Source organism: Natrix helvetica, assembly GCF_964273705.1.
Source record: "Natrix helvetica genome assembly, chromosome: 3".
NCBI lineage: Eukaryota > Metazoa > Chordata > Lepidosauria > Squamata > Natricidae > Natrix > Natrix helvetica.
Window position 1 is genome coordinate 139,805,219 of NC_138549.1, and position 21,436 is coordinate 139,826,654.

The 21,436-nt window shown below is 42.5% G+C and overlaps 1 protein-coding gene across 2 annotated transcripts in view; it reads left to right on the top strand.

The window, feature by feature from the left end:
• The window catches only part of MYBPH (myosin binding protein H), a 32,140-nt gene extending 19,496 nt beyond the window's left edge, over positions 1-12,644 (top strand). The window contains exons 7-11 of one of the 2 annotated variants that reach the window (XM_081949405.1): positions 732-891; positions 4,664-4,800; positions 7,829-8,015; positions 11,392-11,432; positions 12,072-12,644. In XM_081949405.1, the coding sequence (XP_081805531.1) occupies positions 732-891; positions 4,664-4,800; positions 7,829-8,015; positions 11,392-11,402 (495 nt within the window). In that variant the 3' untranslated portion in view covers positions 11,403-11,432; positions 12,072-12,644. The remainder of the gene's footprint in view (positions 1-731; positions 892-4,663; positions 4,801-7,828; positions 8,016-11,391; positions 11,433-12,071) is intronic. The other variant, XM_081949406.1, reaches the window with a different exon arrangement.
• Positions 12,645-21,436: the final 8,792 nt, after the last annotated feature.

Here is a 21,436-nt window from a genome sequence, read left to right on the forward strand (position 1 = left end):
CACATACCGGAGTGAGTTCCCGTTACTTGTCCCAGCTTCTGCCAACCTAGCAGTTCGAAAGCATGTAAAATGCAAGTAGAAAAACATGAATCACCTTTGGTGGGAAGGTAATAGGACTCCATGCACCTTCAGCATTTAGTCATGCCGGCCACATGACCACAGAGACGTCTTCAGAGAGCGCTGGCTCTTCGGCTTAGAAACGGAGATGAGCACCATCCCCTAGAGCCGGAAATGATTAGCACATATGTGCGAGGGGAACATGTGTGTGTGTGTGTGTGTGTGTGTGTGTGTGTCTGTGTGTGTGTGTATGTATGCATGTATATAATGTCACAACCCCTGGTATGCCCAAATATGGGAGGGAGCATACTGCTTCCCTTTTCTGCCTTTCGGCTCACCCTAGGAGCCATCCAGGCAGAAAGCCATTTTTTTATGTTGCCTTTGTTACATTTGTGTTGCATTTGTGCTGATAAATAAATAAATAGAGACTAGTATAGACCTATTTCAAGCTATTTAGCTCTCATCAGCTAGCCATACCCTTACTGGTAATCGATATTATATATATATGTACATGTAACATGTACATATATATATGTAAGAGCTATTTTTTCCACCTCTGTATATAATCTGGAGATCAAGGCTAAATCATTTTGCTTGCCTTTTTTAGGCCATGCAAAAAACATAAGTAATTTGTGCAAAATGTTAAATTCCCTGAATTCTGCCTTGTTCCTCAGCAATGGTTCACAGTTTTGGAACGTTACAACCATACAAGCTGCACAGTATCTGATCTCATCATTGGCAACAGTTACTCTTTCCGAGTTTTCTCAGAAAATCCTTGTGGTCTAAGTGAAATGCCTGCTGTCACAAAGAATGTAACGCACATAACAAAATCAGGTAAGGCTAATGAAGCATGATAGAAAAGTAGGAAGATCCTGCTGTTTCTTCGTCATAGGTGTGGGCAACATGAGACCTCAGATGTATAAGTGGCTCTCCAAAATATTCAAGAACCCAGATCTTCCCAAGCCAAGTCACTACATTTTGGGAACTGGCAGTACTTTCTTAACTGTTTTGAAATGAGAATCAAAAATATAGTAAATCATAAAAATCAGCCGTTTGGGAGAGGGCAGGTCATGGTTGGGTTAGATATTAGCCCAAAGATTACAGAAATGCTACTTTGTTGTAGTAGTATGTAATATGTGCCAATAAGGGTGGCAAAGTATGCTTACGTCACTACCTTTATTGCATCTGCAAATGACTGCCCAGCAGCCCTGCTTTAGTAGACCAGGACCCTTTTGGGTAGGGAGGAATCAGGGTTCTTGCTGTGAACAATAGTCATAGCTTCTGCCACACAAAGTCATTTGACTTTGCTCAAAGTTGGAATAGGGTTAGGTAGATTCTTTGGGAATGATATAAGAGCCCTGTTATACAGGATGAGTTCTAGCTGGTTGTGCTACGAGAAAAATAGTTCAGCCACTTGTATTGTTGGCCCTCATCCATCCTGTTGGTTAAGGCCTCTTGGGAGGTGGCATGCAGTTGGGTCCAAACTGGTTAATGCTTGTTTTGTATGAAGCAGTAATGCTTCCTCTTCTCAATAGGCTATCTTTGGACTCAACTGTTTTAGACAATTTTCATCCAGTCTCTAGCCTTCTCTAGAGGGAAGGTTGTCGAGAGAGTGGTGGTGCTCAGTTATAGAGGACCCTGCATGAAGCTGATTACCTTCAGGCTTTTCAGTCTGGGTTCAGGCCAGGTATTGTCCCAATATGATATTAGTCACACTTGCAGATGACCTTAGAGAGTTTGGGACAGGAGTGATCCGGTCATCCTGGACCTCCTGGATCTCTCAGAAACTTTCAGCAGTATTGGTATAGTTCTGAGCTCAGCTTGGAAGCTAGGATGGGAGCATTGTTTTATGGTGGCTCCTCTTTTGTTTGAGGCCAGTTTCAGTCACTGTTGGGGGAGAAGAGTTTGTGATGCAGCATCCTCAGGGCTCACGTTTCTCTCCTTTCCTCTGATGAAAGAAATGTCCTTCTGGGTTCGGCTCCAAGTGGGGAAAAAGACACTGGAGACATGGAGGCTGCTTGGAAAGATGGTTTAATGGTGGACAGGACCACATGGCTTGAGTCCTGAACAGAACAGGTGATCACATGCTTCAATGTTGGTGGAGAAAAAGAGAAGGAAGGGCTGAGATGTTGAGTCACTGGTTTTATGCCCTCTCTGGCCCTTGATCTTGGGCTTGTATACTGATTGGTTGTCGGACTCCCATGGGGCCATGCAGGGGCAACTCTCTAGGCTGTGTTTTGAATCCAGGTTTGGTTGAGTTCTCAGGTGCCATGTGGTGAGTGGGTAAAGGCTTAATCCCATCCCCCTGGAGCTGAAGGGGAGAACTCTTTATTATGTAAAGGGACTGGCTAGGGAATCTTAATGGCCCATTGACAAAGGGGGATGGGCAGGAAGCTGCAGGGAGCTATTCTCTCTTTAAAACATGTTTCTCCCTTTTCACTTCCAGGGAAATATTCTGCCTTTTCAATATTTCCTAGGATATTTCATTTTTCTGGGAGAGGGTTGGATGATAATTTTCTACACCTCTTTAACATTTACATAAAAATTCTGAGTGAAGTCAATTGCCAACATGGGGTATGGTATTATCAGGACAATTGTATATCTTCAGCCCTGCTCTGATGCTGCCAATTGCTGACCAAGTGCCTGGAGCTAGGACGGTCTGGATGGGGAGGAAGAAGTTTCAACTCAGCCCTTGTAAGATGAGGCTTTGAGTCTCTAAACCCCCCCCCCAACTGCAAGGGGCAGAATCTTTGATTCTGATATATCCCTGGACAAAGCTGATACCCAGTTTGGAAAGTCCTAGACTCATGGCTACTGCTCAAGGAGAAAGTGGCAGCCATGACTAGAGGAGTCTTCACACTGATTCATCTTGTGCACCAATCACATTATTTCCTAGATCAGGAAGCTTTGCTCATAGTCACTCAGGCCTTGGTCATTTCTTGTTTGGATTACTACACTGTGCTCTATATAGCTTGAAATTCACTTAGAACAGTGTTTCTCGACCTTGGCGATATAAGTCCTGTGGACTTCAACTCCCAGAATTGCCCAGCCAGCTGGCTGGGGGATTCTGGGAATTGAAGTCCACAGGACTTTAAGTCATCAAGGTTGAGAAACACTGACTTAGAAGCTTCAATTGGTCCAGAATGCAGACTTGCATTCAGACCTGCCCGTTTCTATTACTATGACCTTATAATAAAAGTAGTGATATTAGTTTGCGGGACTTTGGTTTCCTAGTCTGGTCTACTTGGAAGGGCTAACATCTTTTTTTTTAAAAAAAAATTATTTTTATTCTCTTACGTACAATTACATGTATACATTCACATAGTTATTATTCTCATTTATCTTTATCACTTTTACATATTTACTCTTCCATATAAAGGGTTAAAATATACATTCTGGGTTGCTTTGCTTACCATCCCATACCCCTTTTTATGTTAACATCACCCTATTTTTTCTTCTTTTTGCCCTCCCTCCCTTCTCTACTTCCTTCCTTCCTCCTCTCCTCTCCTTTCCCTTTCCTTCCTCCCTTGCCTCTCCCCTACTCCTCTCTTCCTCTTCCCCCTGGAAGGGCTCACATCAATCCTGCAAGTCTGAATGCGCTTTCCTCTCTCCTTTTACCTTCATGAGAACTAGGGAGGGTTTTGTCTGAGATGTTTTCTCAAGTTACAGCTCTGCTCTGGATTCAGGTTCTTTTATCTGACCATTATTTTCATGGCAGCTCTCCCTCAAGCACCAGTTCCTCAGGGTTAGAGCTGAGCATTTTACAGCCTGTGGGCCACATCCAACCCATGGACAATCTCAGTCGGGCTTACGGAGCTAGGTGGCAACAGATGGGTATCATTGTAAGGGGGAGGGTTGAGCGTTGTTGGTGGAGGTGGGACATTGTCAGTGGGGATAGGGTGTTGGCGGGAGTGGGTGGTGTTAGTGGGGCTGATGCAGCAGCCTTCCACAACAATCCCAGGTTCTCATGTGGCCCCTTGGGAAAATCAATTACCCACCACTACTCAAGGTCATTCTTCTGTCCATTATACCGCTGACCCTTATATTAAACTGACTGGTTATTTTGAATTTCTTTTCCAGGATTGAGTTTCTTTCTTGCCTTAATTGTTCTTGCATACCTTTTTCGAGGTTATCTGTGCACATTTCTAAGTTAAGTAACTCCCAAATTTGTCTGCAGGATCCCCAATTCTTTAAATATTTTTGCCCAGTGGTGAAATTCAATTTTTTTTACTACTTGTTCAATTTTTTTACTACCAGTTCTGTGGCCCTGGCTTGGTAGGCATGGTGTGGCTTGATGGGCATGGCTTGGTGGATGTGGCAGGGGGAGGATACTGCAAAATCTCCATTCCCACCCCACTCTGGGGTCAGCCAGAGGTGGCATATGCCGGTTCTCCGAACTACTCAAAATTTCCGCTACCGGTTCTCCAGAACCTGTCAGAACCTGCTGGATTTCCCCCTCGTTTTTGCCCTTCATTACGAATGAATCATTTGTTCTCGTTTTTACATTGTTACCCTCATCCTCAATGAAGGATTACGTGCCCCTACTTTCTGTTGAATTACTTTATGATTCAAAACATCTCAAAATAAGGTCTCCCTGTTTTTGTAGGAATTGTGTACAAACCAGAGAAGTTCCATAGCCGGGATTTCTGTGAACCTCCCAAATTCACTCAGCCACTGATAGACAGAACCACCACGCAGGGCTACAGCACCCAGCTCGTCTGCTGTGTCCGAGGCTTCCCAAAGGTGGGTCCTGTTGTGGCATGTAATGCCTACTGAACTGCAACAAGATAGGATACCATAGTAGGTAATAGGAAGGATGGTGAATTGAGATAACTAATCTCTTTTGCCCTTAAAAAGAAAGAGGGATCTTTCTTACTTCTGATCTATAATGCTTTGTTGTGTATTTAACGTGCATTTCCATAATGGTATATTTTCTTTTGTAAGGGTTTTCATGACAACCTTTGCATTTAGAAATATCAACTTTTTCTCCCCAAATATATGTTTCTAAGTATTGAACTATTAATACATATTTTTCAATATATCTATCTAAATCAGGGGTCAGCAAGCTTAAACACTCAAAGAGCCACAAAGATCCTAACTGGAAGTCGCCCATTCAATTCTGGAGCCGACCGGAAGTCTGGTTCCCCGACCACAGAGTCTCCTCCTAGTGCTGCATCCTTTTTCATCTGCCAACCGGAAGTCCAGTTCCTCCTCCATAGAGTCTCCTCCTAGAGTGGCGTCCTTTTTCTTTTTACTGACCAGCGACAGGGAGCCATAGCAAAGGGATGAAAGAGCCACATGCGGCTCCAGAGCCACGGGTTGCTGACCCTGATCTAAATTATATAAATCAGGGGTGTCCAAACTTGGCAACTTTAAGACTTGTGGACTTCAACTCCCAGAATTCTGGGAGTTGAAGTCCACAAGTCTTAAAGTTGCCAAGTTTGAACACCCCTGATATAAATAAATCTTGACAATACTTTATGGAATTGAGAACTGCATCACTGACTGTATCACTGCAGGAAATGTAATAGTAATGGATAGCTATATTTTGATCTTCAGACTAGACTAGATCCTCATGTTCTTCACATTGCAAAAGTCAAATTCCCCAAGCAAGTGTCAGCTTCCCATTTCCTTTTGCAAGCCCGTATTTGCTTACATTGAAAGTGATGCATCCTACTTTCCAACCACACATTCCACCTCTTCTAAAAGTTTATGAAGCAAAGTGATGTAAAAAAATAAATGGAACTACTTAATGACAAAATGTCTGACTCCCTGGATACCTGACAGTTTCTCCAGAAATCTAGTAGCTATAGAATTCAGATAGATAGGTAGCTGTTACAGAGCAAAATAGGGGAGGAATTATTGCAAACTACAAAAATACTGGCAGATAACTTGTATAAATTAGCCTCACTGAATGCAGACAAGGGAGTTAAGAATAGAAATGTCACGAAGAGAAATAGTTTATATACCTAGGCCAGTGATGGCGAACCTTTTTCGCCTCGGGTGCCAAAAGCACATATGTGCGCGCTATCACACGAACTCGAGTGCCGACCCACATAACGTAATGTCCTCGCTCACCTGTGTGGACCGTGCATTTTTGCACAAGGCTTCCTCGCCACTCCCTGCTCTGGCTGCTTCCCCTTGGATAACACCCAGTGAGGGGAGAAGTTGCTCTGCCACTAACAGCAGAGATTGGGGTGGGGGTGGGGGGATGCTCCTGTGTCAAAAAACCTTCCCTTATCATTTTCCTGTGTAAAGATTGGGCCCTTTTTACAATGGCAGGTGTGAGTCCAGTTGCTAAATTCTCCCCTTCTATTAAAGAGGATCCTGGGCACTACAGTCAATAGACAAATGAGGAAGGAAGCTGCTGGCACAGGGGAAAGAAAAGCAGCAAGGAAATAAGGAAAAGCAGCTTTTTCCCCTCAAGGTGGCTGCTCTGTTTCCCCCCCTCCCCCCGTGCTAGCACAGAGGATCCTGCCTGGTCCCTGCAATCCAAAGGGAAATGAGGAAGAGAGCAATCTGCATGAGGGAAAGACAAGCAACAAGGAAAGAAGAAAAAGCAGCTTTTTTCCCTCAAGGTGGCTGCTCTGTTGCCCTTTTCCCCATTTCAGCACCACTCCATGGAGTCTGACCCACCCCCCATCGCCCAGGTCCTCGCTTCTCCCAAGCATTTCTTTGCCTATTTAATTTCCCCTCCGTAGCATTTTTCCATTGTGTTTCTTGCCGTTTTGGACAGGAAAACAAAGTTTGTGGGACTAAAAAAAACTCCTTTCAATCAATCAATTCCAACTTTGCGAGATCTCCCCCCCCCCCCAAGTTGTAATTGATTGAAGTTTTGTTTTAGTCCCACAAACCTTGTTTCTCTGCACACGATGGCAAAAAACGCGATGGAGCTGGAAATCAGGTAGGCAAAGAAATGTTTGGGAGAAGCGAGGACCTGGGCGATGGTGGGTGGGGCAACCTCGATGCCATATCACTGAAATGGAGAAAAGGGCAACAGAGCAGCCACGTTGAGTGAAAGAAGCCTCTTTTCTTGCCGCTTGTCTTCTCCCCCTCCCCCCTGCTGGCAACTCTCCTAATTTCCCTGTGGATTCAAGCGGGCAGGATCCTTTTTAGTAGCAGGGGAGGAGGGGGGAACAGAGCAGCCAGCACGAGTGAAAGAAGCCTCTTTCCTTGCCGCTTGTCTTCTCCCCCCCCCTTTGCTGGCAACTCTACTCATTTCTCTGTGGATTCAAGCGATCGGGCAGGATCCTTTTTAGTAGCAGGGGAGGAGGGGGGAACAGAGCAGCCAGCACGAGTGAAAGAAGCCTCTTTCCTTGCCGCTTGTCTTCCCCCCCCCCCCCCCGCTGGCAACTCTACTCATTTCTCTGTGGATTCAAGCGATCGGGCAGGATCCTTTTTAGTAGCAGGGGAGGGAGGGGGGAACAGAGCAGCCAGCACGAGTGAAAGAAGCCTCTTGCCGCTTGTCTTTCCCCTGTTCCGGCAGCTCTCTCCTCATTTCTGGTTTGCATTGGGCTGTTTTTCGCCCTTTGGAGGCTTCAGGGAATCCTCCGAAGATTTTTAAAAAAACTATCGAAAATCAGCTGGCCAGCGGGCGCATGCACACTGGAGCTGACAGGGCAATGCCTCGCGTGCCCTCAGAAATGGCTCTGCGTGCCGCCTGTGGCACGCGTGCCATAGGTTCGCCATCACGGACCTAGGCTAACTAGCTTATCCTGCTGAATGGCATTTTGGGATATTTATGCACTTTGGTGTCTTTACTTGATTTTAGCCCAAAGTGATCTGGATGAAAAACCAAAGGGAGATTCAAGAAGACCCAAAGTATCTAGTGCACATGGACCAGGGGATTTGCTGTCTAGAAATCCGCAAACCTAGCCCTTTTGATGGTGGGGTCTATACATGCAAAGCTGTGAACCCTTTTGGTGAAGCCTCTGTAGATTGCAAATTCAATGTAAAAGGTATGTATGTATTTTATCTCTTGTTTGCATTTGAATGCTTTGTTGCAATTCCCCCCCAAAAAGTTGTGGAACCTCTGAATGATTTCCACAGAGAATTACAATTCTTTATGTATAAAAATTCCATGAATTATCAAAAAAGAGTGATCTATAAAAAAGACTACACTAAACAATGATTATATAGTGCAGTGAAAAAAATCCTAATATATTATAATCATTAAGTTGAGCCAAAGGAATTAAATGTCTTCATGCTTCAATTTCCTATAGAGATGGAATAGACAGGTTGCCAATGTTTACTAGATAAAATTGAAAATAGATCTGCCATCTATTTGTTTGATTCCTGCAATTACTTCCTTCTAGGTCACGTCCAGAATTACTAGCATACATGGCAGATAGTAGTTCCAGGAGAGATGATCTTACATAAAAATAATATTATTTAATTTCCCAAGGAAGTATTACAGGGGAAGTGAGATTATGGTGGTATCAGTCCTTACTATAAAATAGGAGTGGTGTCATTTGTTGCCAGCCAACTAAACAAAATTTAACTTCTTGCACAACTCTTTCAACTATTCTTTTAAAGTGCTTTTTGGTGGAACAGAGTGTTGGACTCCCTCAATTATTTATATATTTATTGGTTTGGATTATATGCTGCTCTATGTCCAAAGACTCCAAGAGGCCTAGTCTATGTCAACATAATAAGATTAGGATTTTTAAAAATCATAATGATAAACTTAATCTAGTGTGCCACTATTCAGAGTTAGCATGGTCCTCATTTATTTCCAGATGCCTTTCTGAAGAGCCATGTAATGTAGCAGGAAAAGAGTGTGGTCCAGATAGTTGGAGGGTAGGCTGTTCCAAAAGAGGACCCTTCTCTAAAAAGTTCAAATATGGGTCCCTTTGTATGACATTCTTCCATAAGGCCTCTCTGTCAGATCATATAATATTATGTGAATGTAATTCATAGAAAACTAACTTGGAAACTAACTTGCAGTCAGTGCAGCTCCTGTAGTACATAATGGTGTTGGACAAAATTTGTGTGTCTCTAACAACGATTTTCAGAGAGTATTCAATAGGAACTCCATGCGAAGCAAATTACAGCAGTACCAGAGGTGGGTTCTACCAGTTTGGACCGGTTCAGCCAAACAGGTAATAACTCAGCCGGACACGTGATGGTTCTATCCTGGGTGCCGCCATCTTTCTTTTCTGTTCTGCACATGCACAGAACAATCTTCATTGAAAAAATGTACTTTTTCCTTTATTAATGATGTGCGCATGCACAGACCTTTTTAAATGCAAATGCACACGTGCACGGGCACTGAACCGGTAGTAATGCCGGGAGGAACCCAACCCTGAGCAGTACAGTTGTAACTTGTTCTGCAAGGGAGTCCAGTCTGCAACTGATGTACAAGATGTAATTGTACAAAGCCCCCCGCTCCCCGCCCCAGGTCATGAATTTCACTTGCTGTTCAAGGAGGAACCTTGATTTCAGGAGGACCACTAGATTCTGAACCAAGTTCTTCCAGTGAAACCTAGTTTTAGATTTATCTGGTTTTGGGATCCATAGCCATTTGCTGGATTCAGTGTATGCCTATTTCCACCAATCGTTTCCAGGCACTAGATCAAGACATCACCTGTATCTCCTATCCACATTAGAGTGGAAATATATAACTGGATATCAATTACAAATGATGCTACTTCATCTGGTGGCTTTGTGTAGGTATCAAACAGTAGGAAGCAGAGCCCTGAGCACTCTATAATAGATTATTTGAAGGTTTGCCCTCTCCCCTCATAATTGACTTTTAATATAGGTGGCACTTGGAGTTGTTGTTTTTGCAAAAGGTGGATGGGAGAGTGTGAGTGACTTTCTCTAAAGGCTTTATGACTCCAACATATTGACATATTAAATGCCATGCAGGCAGATTTGGGCAATCTGGTTCATCCAGGTTTTTTGGAACTATAACACTTGCAAGCCTTAGCATTTGCCAAGATTAAAGTGAGTTGTAATTCATACAATCTGGAGGATACCAGATTGCCCATTCCTGCTGATAGGATTGGCACAAGATGTCTTGTTTCTCCTCCTCCCCCATCTGCTTTGGTTTCCATCACCTAAATTGCTTTTAGCAACCATATCAGCCATCTCATTCAACTCATCCCCAAATTGGAATTACTGCTGCTGTACAAACAGAGACCAATTTGGATATACTCCAGGGACTTTATTCACAATCCATCATTCTAGGAAAAAGAAAATGAAAAAAAAAATAGAGTGGATGGTTGTTTTCTAAGTAGTGGATCAGAGCACTGTGTCGTTTTTTCCCCTGATTTGTGAATGAGCAATGTGGCTTGCAGTAACTTAACGGAAGTTAAGTTAAGTTGATGTCATACCAGCTTGGTTCATGGTCTTCAACTAGAATATAGTACGTTTTGATTAAGTGTCAGGAAATTCTGTTTATTGACTTCTTAATGCTCTCTGAGCCTGGTTGTTTGCAGATATTTTATTACCAAATTACGTAGATAACATCATCAGGTGCTGGTAATGTTACCTAGTTGGGTAATGAATTGTCTGTACACAAATACAAGCTCGGAGAACACCAAGAATGCCACAGTTTAATTCCACAGTTCAACCTTGAGCTACAGATATTCTCTTCTACAATATTGAAATCCCATCTAGCAGAGGAGAATATCGGAGAAAGATGCTAGCTGGGAAATGATTTATGATCAGTTCTTCGTACGTTTTGAAGGTATCTGTTTGGCAACGTGTTAACTGTGTTACTGCCTTTGTATCAGGTTTCTCTACAGTTGAAACCTCAGCCACTATATACAAATACACACAAATACACACATGTATACACAGCAATACACAATAATTTTCCCAGCTAAGATAAAGTATGTGCATGTCTTCTTTTGGGAGACAGAATAATGAAATAACATCTTGCATCTGATCAAATTTCCAGTGTAAGGAACTCCACAGACAAGTGTTTCGCTAGTAGGATCTCTTTTAAGTCTAATTATGCAATTGATTTCTCTAACATTCTATAAATGGCAAAGAAACTCCTATCTGCAAGTTGACTGGCCTTCATCTATAACAGCTCTAGCCCAGGTCAATATTTCCAATATATTACCAGCATGTGATTTCTTCTTTCAGATTTTTTTCCTTTAAACCCAGTTTGAGAAGTAAGCATCTCCAAGGGAGCTCCTAAACCTTATGGCATCTTTTCGCCTAATAGCGTCTGTATTTTTCTAGTTCTTTTTATCTTTATTAAAGACAAGCTTGTTCCGTCATTAATATTGCCAAGAGGGCAAAAGACCCACATTGTATAAAGGGATTTGAATCGATCGTAATCTTAGATACTAATTCATGATGTTTCTGTTGCATTTGCAGTTCCAGAATGATGATATCTGGGAAATCAGATGAAGAACAAGGTAGGATAAGCTTCCACTTAAGTCAGTTGGAGAACATTAGATATCAATTTGAATGCAAGCTTCAAGAATCCATCTTAGACCTGATAACAACCCAGCACCACTAATGCACTTACATTGGTGCATTTTGTCCGAGGCAAAAAAATGAAAAATGCAAATTAAGTATCTCATTTTATATAGAACTAATAGAAGGCTACTCCTTATCCTGGGATATGATTAAAAATCATAAAGTCCCGAGAGCATATTTAGCTACACCATTTGCCAGTTATATAAATTTATAAAACAATACTCCACCCTCTGTTGTCATTTTAAAAACAGAACTAGTGCTTCCTTTTTGAATCACATGGTCAAATCTTGTGATGAATCTCATTTATCAAGATAAATTATAATCCTACTACCCTAGTTTACTGTCAAGAAAGATAAGAGTCATTTTTTTTAAATCTAAAGGCAATCAGATCTAAATACTTTGCTTCATTTTTTTTTTTTAAGTATAATAGCATGAACAGATATTGGAAGGCATTTGGATTTCATCTGTAAGTCTCCTTATCTCATATAAGGATCAAATTTATTGTTTATGTGCATGTCAGAGAGAAAGATTTCAGTTACTCTTTATCTTAACTCTTTCCTTTGCCTCTTTCCCAGCCAGATCCTTGCAAAATTCTATTCTGAGTTCTCATCTCGGGAGAGTCCTTCACGGTTCCTAGATGGGATCTGTAGCTTGGAAATGATTTTTATCTCTGTGGCTTTTCAAAAGCAGAAAGTTCACCTGCTTCTGCACTGGATCTATAAATAGCAACGACCATGTTTTTTTGTAATACCAAGATTGTCATCTATGCCTCTTGATATTTAGCCCTGCAGAACAAATGCTGAATAAAGAAATATATGTCATGAGAATGAAATGAATCCTGTAGAAAATTTGGAGGGGGTCTATCAACCTTTCCTAACCTTGTGTCCTTCAGTGTATCGGAATCCTTCGCTGCTTGTGAACTAAACTTTCACTTGGTTTTTCATCCACAAATCTTTATAATTTTTTGCTTGTTAACACTTCAGAATTCAAGTAACAGCTCATCTTTTGAAAAATAGGAAGAAGCAATAGGGTTTTCCCCCTGGTTCTACAGCCAGGAAAACGCAGATGAATTCTATTTAGTTAATTGAAATTACAGACATGGCATAATCCAGCCGTCTCAATTTAGTAATGTCTATATATGCAGGGATAGTAATGACAGTACTAAGACTCTCCCAGAGTATGCTATGCCTCTCAGGAATCTGGCATCTCCAGTTTCCTCACATGATGAAAGGTACCAAGCTGGAGAAAGCTAACTATCTGTAGCAATATTTCTTAGTTCCTGTCTTCTAGATGTGTTGAGATACAAAGAGATTCCAGCCAGATCATAAAGGATAGTGGCAGCCTTGTCATATCTGGAATCAATGGTAGAAATGTAAACCAAACAGCAAAATGATGAAATTATAGGATAGCATCAGTTTTGTTCCTCAGCCTGCCATGCATTGGAACCTTAATTGCAAAATAACTCTGCCACTAATGAGCTTCTCTGAGCACAAAAACACATACAGAAGCCTTGCTGGTTTGAATTGGAGCCGATTTTAGACTTTCCATTTAAAAGCCTATCACTGTAATGAATCACGTGGAGATGAGATGCACAACGGAATTATTTCTCGTGATAAAAATCCAGCACAGGAAGTTAGTAAATGTTTCTAGAAAATTATCCACAGTGATGTTCTAATTTTTGAATGAACATTTCTGATGCAAACTCATCCCTATGATTCTCCATAATATTCTCATGATACATAATGGTTCCAATATTTCAGAATTAGCTTTTCTAGGTTGAATAACAGACTTTTCTGAATTAGGCAATTCAGCAATTATTTTAATATACAATTTCCTTGTAGAAATCAGTTTGCCTGAAACTGTCCCCTATATGAAAAATCACCATGCTGATATTATAGACATTTCATTGAATTATGGGTATTTCAATATGGTTACTTGCAATTCATATACAGGAAGAGAAGCAGATAAATGGCTTCCACATTACCATGAGAAACTAGTTGAGACTAGGAATGACTAAGAATGAGTGTGTGTGTCTGTGTGTGTGTGTGTGTTTGTGTACGTACATATGTATGTATGTATGTATGTATGTATGTATGTATGTATGTATGTATGTAATACAATACACAGTCATATGCCTGACATTCACGTAAAGTGATTTACATAAAGCTATTTATTTATTTTAATAGTATTAAATTTAAAGTAGAGGAAGGAATTGTTTATTTATTAAATCATCATTCATTATTTCCCACATATCAGGAAAGTCACCTTTACAGAGCAAAGATCAGAATATTCTGGTTGAAATTTCTTGAGAACATGAATGAGAACAACCAAAGATTACTAACCTTAAGACCTCAGAACACCTTTTCAGATTCCCCATTGGCATGTTATTTATACAACCAAACAGCTACATTCCACTGTTCATAATGGATTATAAATGTCTTTTGGGCTGCCAGAAGGGGAGCAAATTCCTCAGGGGATGAGGAATATGAACTTTTTTAATGGAAAACTTTAACCCTTGCCTTTATTCCCAGGCAAAAAGTAGGTTGTGAAGGGCAATTATATTTTTTCTTCAGAAATGGCATTGTTAAATTAATGCAGTTATAAAAAAAACACCATGTCTTTACTGTAATAAATGTGGCCTTATCAGTGAATAGATGCAGGCTATACCTTCACCATGCATTAATCTCAAATGGTGAACTTCTCTGAATACAGTTTCTTCCAAAGTCCAAGACTAGGTTGATAAACGTTGTGTGGTACTAACCTCTGCTGAGATGGTGCAGATGGAAGAAGTAGGACAAGCATCCATAGTCTTTTTCATGACCACATTTTGGGCATCCAACATATATGTTATTGAATCTGGCAGAGGAGAAAGTTAGAACAGCGTAACATTGAACATTTATATTATAAGTCTTGTACAAATGTATTTTTTATTTACTTAATTTATAGGGGCCCAGCACCAAAGTGACTCTGGGCAGTATTACAGCTAAGAAGCCATTATATCAAATAAAATAAAATAAAATAAAAACCAGAAGAGAATCCCAAAACAAACCAAAACAGATCAAACCAAATAGAACAAAAGCAAGCAAAACATGGAACTCCATGGTAATCTTAGCCACATATAGCCTGGTCTTACACAATTCAAATCATTCACATTGTTGAGTCTGTTTATATAGTCAAATTCAAAAAAATACATCCCTTTTTTGGTACATCACCAGGGGATTGGGAAAACCTCCCCTACCCCCCAACAAATCAGGTTCCGATTCATGCCTGGGAAGAGTATTTTAGGGAGCTTTATACAGATCCTGACTATGTAACCAAGGAGAGCCAAGCTAGTTTGGACCAAACTCCTTACTGGTCCCCTGTTTCACCAGAAGAGATATCCCGGTTGATCGGAACCCTAAAGGCTAATAAGGCACCCGGGGCTGACAATGTCCTGCCAGAAATAATCAAAAAGAATGCCAGTTGGTGGGCTCGACTTTTAGCATCACTGTTTACATTTATAGATAAAACAGGCCATATGCCTAGAGATTGGGGAGTAGCAATTATCATACCAATTTATTAAAAAGGTAATAGAAATGACCCAGGCAATTATAGTCCCATTAATCTTCTAAGCGTTATTAGTAAACTGTATGCCAAACACTTAAATTATAAACTTCAAGATTGGCTAATTTCAGGGTGGATAATCAAAGACGAACAAGCCGGTTTTAGAGAAGGAAGATCTACGGTGGATCATATCTTGGTACTCCACCATTTAGTACAAAAATACATATATTAAAAAAATCCTCTCTTTTTGTGGCCTTCCTTGATTTTAAGCAGGCCTTTGATTCAATATCCAGGATCACCCTCTGGGAGAAATTAAAATGCACCACTATTGATAAATGCCTCCTCTTCCTCATACAAAAATTGTATGCCAATTCCACCTTGAAAGTGAGGTGCAATCCCCAAGGGAGTTTAACCGGCTCAGTAAGGGTACAAAAAGGGGTACGGCAGGGTTGCATTCTGTCCCCCTCCCTCTTTAACTTCTATATTAATCCCCTGATTGATCTCTTACAGAACACTGATTTCCATCCTCCTAACCTAGCACAAAGCAAAGTGCCAATTCTCTTATATGCTGATGATGCCGCTATCATTTCACAAACCCCTGTAGGACTGAAGAGAGCAATTAGGGCAACACTCGGCTATTGCAGGCAAAACAAGCTGGTCCTTAACTTTGATAAATCAAAAAATTTAGTTTTTGCTAAAAGACCAAGCCAATACTCCTGGAAAATAGAAGGACATAGTTTGGAACAGTGACGTGCGGTGAGGGTTATGGCTGGGGAGGCTGGTGACGTCATCAGGAAGGCGGGGAATGGGACCACGTGTGCAGCACACTTGGTCCCATTCTCCGCCTTCCTGAGTGAACATTAAGAGGACCGTGGAGTGCACTGATCCACGTAGCATTGCTTCCTCCACCGGCGCCAGTCCCTTCCCCCCCCCACTCCTTCAAGGTCTCCCACCAACCCAAAGCCCGATCTCCAGCTCCCTCGGGCAAGGCTTGAGCGGGGTGAATGGGAAAGCAACGAAAGGGGCTGCACTTTCACCCCGCTCAAGCCTTGCCGCCTGCAGCCACCGCCCGCCCTCACTGCCCCTTTCGTTGCTTTCCCGCCCACCTCTAAGGCGCACCAAAGCCTCCATCGTCCCCCCCAGCATGCGCCCTTTTTATTTCCCGCGATACCCCCCCCCATTTCGGGAAAGCTTTCCCCATTGCCTGGGGGGTGAGGGGGCCGGCTCCTCTCCCCCCACTCCCTCCATCCCTGCCTCTCTCCTCAGCCCCAAAGCTCCGTCCACGTGACTCACTTCCAAGGCGGTGGCTGGAGAGGCGCGCAAGAACGGCGAGCGGTTTCCTACCAAAGTGGCATTTTGCGCGCAACAAGGAAAAGTCTGCGGCGAAGCCCTTGTCGCCCCGAGCTCTTGTTTGCACTTCCGCCCCTTTTTCTTCACTCCATTCCGCTCCGGCTCTGGAAGGGCTAGCGAGGTTGGCTCCAGCCGAGAGCGACAGGGAGGAGAGGAGGGGGTAGCTGCGGGCTACCTTCCGGCCCTGCCATGCGTGCCTCGCTCTTGTCGGAGCCTCGGCCACCCGCAGCTTCGACTGAGAACCGCAACTCCGCCTGCCTAGCCAAACCAATTTCGAAATCATTGTTTATTCCAAATGCGCACGAAAAGCGTGCGTGATCGGTGGAAAAGAGCGCTAGGTAGCTGGGAAAGACAGCTGGGTAGATGCGTGTTTGCCTGCCTTTGTCCTCCGGCAGCGCCGACATTTCTGCCTCCGCCCTCCGCAGCTCCCGGGCGCGCTCGCTCTTTCGTCCGGCCGGACTGCCTCGGCGCCATTCTGGCTACCTCTGTCTGGGTGCACCCGGGAGCTGTGGACGGCGGAGGCAGAAATGTCGGCGCTGCCGGAGGACAAACGCACGCAAAAACGCATCTACCCAGCTGTCTTTTCCAGCTACCTAGCGCTCTTTTCCACCGATCGCGCACATTGTGCGCGCAACAAGGAAAAGTCCGTGGCGAAGCCCTTGTCACCCCGAGCTCTTCTTTGCGCTTCCCCCCCTTTTTCTTCGCTCCATCCCGCTCCGGCTCTGGAAGGACCGGTGAGGTTGGCTCCAGCCGAGAGCGACAAGGAGGAGAGGAGGGGGTAGCTGCAGGCTACCTTCCGGCCCTGCCGTGCGCGCCTCGTTCTTGTCGGAGCCTCGGCCACTCGCAGCTTCGACTGAGAACCGCAACTCCGCCCGCCTTGCCAAACCAATTTCGAAATCATTGTTTATTCCAAATGCGCACGAAAAGCGTGCGCGATCGGTGGAAAAGAGCGCTAGGTAGCTGGAACGCAAACACGCATCTACCCAGCTGTCTTTTCCAGCTACCTAGCGCTCTTTTCCACCGATCGTGCACACTTTTCGTGCGCATTTGGAATAAACAATGATTTCGAAATTGGTTTGGCGAGGCGGGCGGAGTTGCGGTTCTCAGTCGAAGCTGCAGGCAGCCGAGGCTCCGACAAGAGCGAGGCGCGCATGGCAGGGCCGGAAGGTAGCCCGCAGCTACCCCCTCCTCTCCTCCCTGTCGCTCTCGGCTGGAGCCAACCTCGCCGGCCCTTCCAGAGCCGGAGCGGGATGGAGCAAAGAAAAAGGGGCGGAAGTGCAAACAAGAGCTCGGGGCGACAAGGGCTTCGCCGCGGACTTTTCCTTGTTGCACGCACAACGTGCGCGATCGGTGGAAAAGAGCGCTAGGTAGCTGGAAAAGACAGCTGGGTAGATGCGTGTTTGCGTGCCTTCGTCATCCGGAAGCGTCGACAACATTTCTGCCTCCGCAGCTCCCGGGCGCGGCCGGACGAATGTATATAATATTATAATATTATATATATATATAGTATATAATATTATATACTATTATTTCATGAAGAGAGGTGAGGCCCTGCCTCCCCTGCCTCCCCTGCCTCCCCTGACCGCACGTCACTGGTTTGGAACAGGTTAGAACATTTAGATACCTTGGTGGTTTTCCACTCGCAAGGGACATGGAAGGCACACCTGGATCACACATTGCAAGTAGCCAATAGGTCCTCAAATGCAATTAAACATTTCTTTTGTACAGGTGGAGGTCAGTTAGTACCTGCTGCCTTAAAACTTTTTGAGGCCAAAACATTGGCACAAATTCTATATGGGGCACAAACAGGAATCCTTGCAAAGAAAGACTTGCTAGAAACCATACAAACCAAATTCCTGCGAGCCATCTTAGCTGCACCCAATGGAACTCCAAATGCCCAGTTAAGAATTGAGTCAGGCATGCCTCAAATTCAGGTAAGAGCCTGGAAGATGATGATCATTCATTGGCTTAAAATGCATTTCTTTCCAGAGGGACTGTCCCCACTAGTGTGGACTGACAATTTCCTCTCCCCCTGGAAACAGGCAATTGATCACAAACTGGGCTCTTAGGGGCTCTCACCATTATTCTTAATGTTCCTAGGCTTTGATCAAGCAAAGCAAATAGTAATTAATAGAATGAAGGACATGGAGTTCCAAGAAGAACTAAATAGGTTGCCTCTCCTCAGTAGGGACAGAATCAAACAGGGTGGGTGGGAATCGGCAAGATATCTAAATGACCTGATCTTCTCAAAACAAAGAATAGCTTTCTTCAGAGCCAGATTTAACATTCTTCCCTCAGCACTCCTCCAGGGCAGGTATAAGAGAACACCTATAACAGAATGGGTTTGTATATGTAGTAAAGGAGAAGTGGAAGATAATTCACATGTTCTATTACACTGCGAGCTATACAGAGCTTGTAGGTCTGCACATATTCTCCCCTTATTAGAGAGATTGTCAGGGAGGGCAGACAATTTTTATCTAGTCTTTCTCCTCCAGGTCACTTACCCGGTTACCACGTATGCAGTGGCAAAGTTCTGTGCTGCTGCAATGTCCATAAGAAAAAAATTCGCTACAGAAGTATAATTGGTACAAGAAGTCATCTTGTACCAATTATCTGGACATATCCCTAACAATGTTTGAACCATTGTATTTACTCCTATACTTAACAGTGTTGCACCCAGGTAAACCAGGGAGTGACCTGAACAATCTGAGAACGTGTATGTTATTTTCCATTTTTAACGTCAATACTTTTTAATTATACCTTCATGTCAGTACTTTTTAACATATTGTAAAAACTAATGTGTATTGCTGGTCTTTGACCGTAATAAAGATTTACTTACTTACTTACTTACTTACATCTGATTAAAATAATTATTTGATTTAGGTAACTGACCTATACATTTTGAATATTCAGACTGGTTTGAATGTGCAAATAAATATAATGTGATAGTGCACATGCACAAAAGGCATTTGGATTGGTCTGAATATAATCAGTTTGAAATGCCTAATTAGATTAGACAATTGTAATTGACTTGTCGCTTCAATTTAGAACTGAATTTGGAAACACAATGGGGTTCCATCAAAGAACTGAAAACAAAACAAAATCCCAAAAATGCATATAGGAAATGGGCAGACAGCCAAATTACCAAGAACAAGTACAAACAAGCTGAAACTGTAGAACTGAGGTCAGGAAGGCAGTAGATTGGAATAAGCTTCGGTTAGTGAATAATGTTAAGAATAGCAATAAAATGTTTTAGGTATGTCGGAAAGAAAAGGGGGGGAAAGCTGGTGCTTCAAGAAGAAAGCAAAATACTTTTGAACTCTAATTTTGGCTCGCTCTTCACTATCGCAAGAAAAAAGAAATACTGTCTTTAACCAGTAAATTGTGAAGAGGTGGATGAACAGCAAGATTGAAGCTTATGGCTGATAGAAACATGGTCAAGAGAATATCTGCTTATGTTTAGTGAAGTTACATTTCCAATATGCCAAATAAATTGCATATTATTTTATTTATTTATTTTATTAAATTTGTTTGCTGCCCTTCTCACTGCAAGATTGCTGATGATCTGGCCGAACCCTTATGAATTATCCTTGACAGAATGGAAGGATGCAATCCTGGAGAACTGATGAAATCCAGATGGAGGAGGAGAACAAATGTGGTCTTTAAATTCAAAAAGAGGGGAAATAAAAGGAAGTCTAGCACTGATGAGGAAATTCTAGAATAGATCGTAAACAGATCAGTCTGAAACCACCTTGAAAATAATGCAGTAATGATGAAAAACGAGCTTTCAATTTTTTAAGAAAAAATTGTTGCCACACATCTCATTTATTTCCTAAAAATTAAGTAACTTCCTTCCTAGCTAAAGGGAATGCTCTAGATACAGTATATCTTGATTGCAGCAAAGCATTGAGGTAGTTGCTTTGTTTATTCTATTTATTTTATTTTGGTGGGACTATAGCCCAGGTATTTTAAGAATTTAGACGAAGTGCAATTGGTTCAGAGAAGAGTAACATGATGATCAGGGACTAGAAATGAATTCCTGTGGGCAAGGATTGAAGAAGATGGATTTAGTCTTGAGAAAACATGACTGGAAATTAGAAAAAGTATCCTCACAGTAAAATCAGTTCAATAGTGTCATCATTTACCCAGGGTAGTAATCAGAGGTGGTATTCAGCAGGTTCTGACCAGTTCTCAAGAATCGGTAGTGGAAATTTTGAGTTGTTCAGAGAACCGGCAAATACCACCTGTGACTGGCCCTGCCTCCATCTATTTTCTGCCTCCTGAGTCCCAGCTGATCCAGGAGGGAATGGAGATTTTACAGTATCCTTCCCCTGCCACGCCCACCAAGCCACGCCATGCCCACCAGGCCACAACCACAGAACCAGTAGTAAAAAAATTTGAATCCCACCACTGGTAGTAATGAGGGTTCCTCTTCGCTGGATGTGTTCAAGTGGATGATGGACAACCTCTGTAGCCCAAATGGATCCTATGATTTCACAAAGTGTCTTTGAATCAAATCTCAGAACTGAATATTCACCCACATACTGCTGTCTCCATTGGAATTCATGGATGTGACTGAAAATATACTGTAGGCAAAACTACTCTTTTTTAAATTGAGAGCAGGTGAGGATAATATTAAAATCTGAACAGAAGAACTGGAGGTCATTCATTAAAGTCTACACAGGCTTTGGAAAAAAATAACCTTATCTCTGGGCTTGCTTTTTACAGAAAGTGGGGAAAAGTTGCATAAGGTTGGAAAATATAGGCAAAAAGATTTTCCAGAAGGTGAAAACATTTCACCTTTGATTTTGATTAATATTTTTATTAAGAGTAATAGCACATTGTTTTCCTCACTGTTTCAATGACTTTATTTCAGAAGTAGTTGTTCCCAGCTGTCTGGTATTATTTTAGACATAGCCTGATTGCATCTAATTGAAGTTACAAATTCCATCCTGACATAGAGAAGGATCTGCCCATCATTAGTATTGGCATAATGATTGAACAGGAAAGATTTTGCTGGATACATCAGGTTTTTCACAGGTCAAAG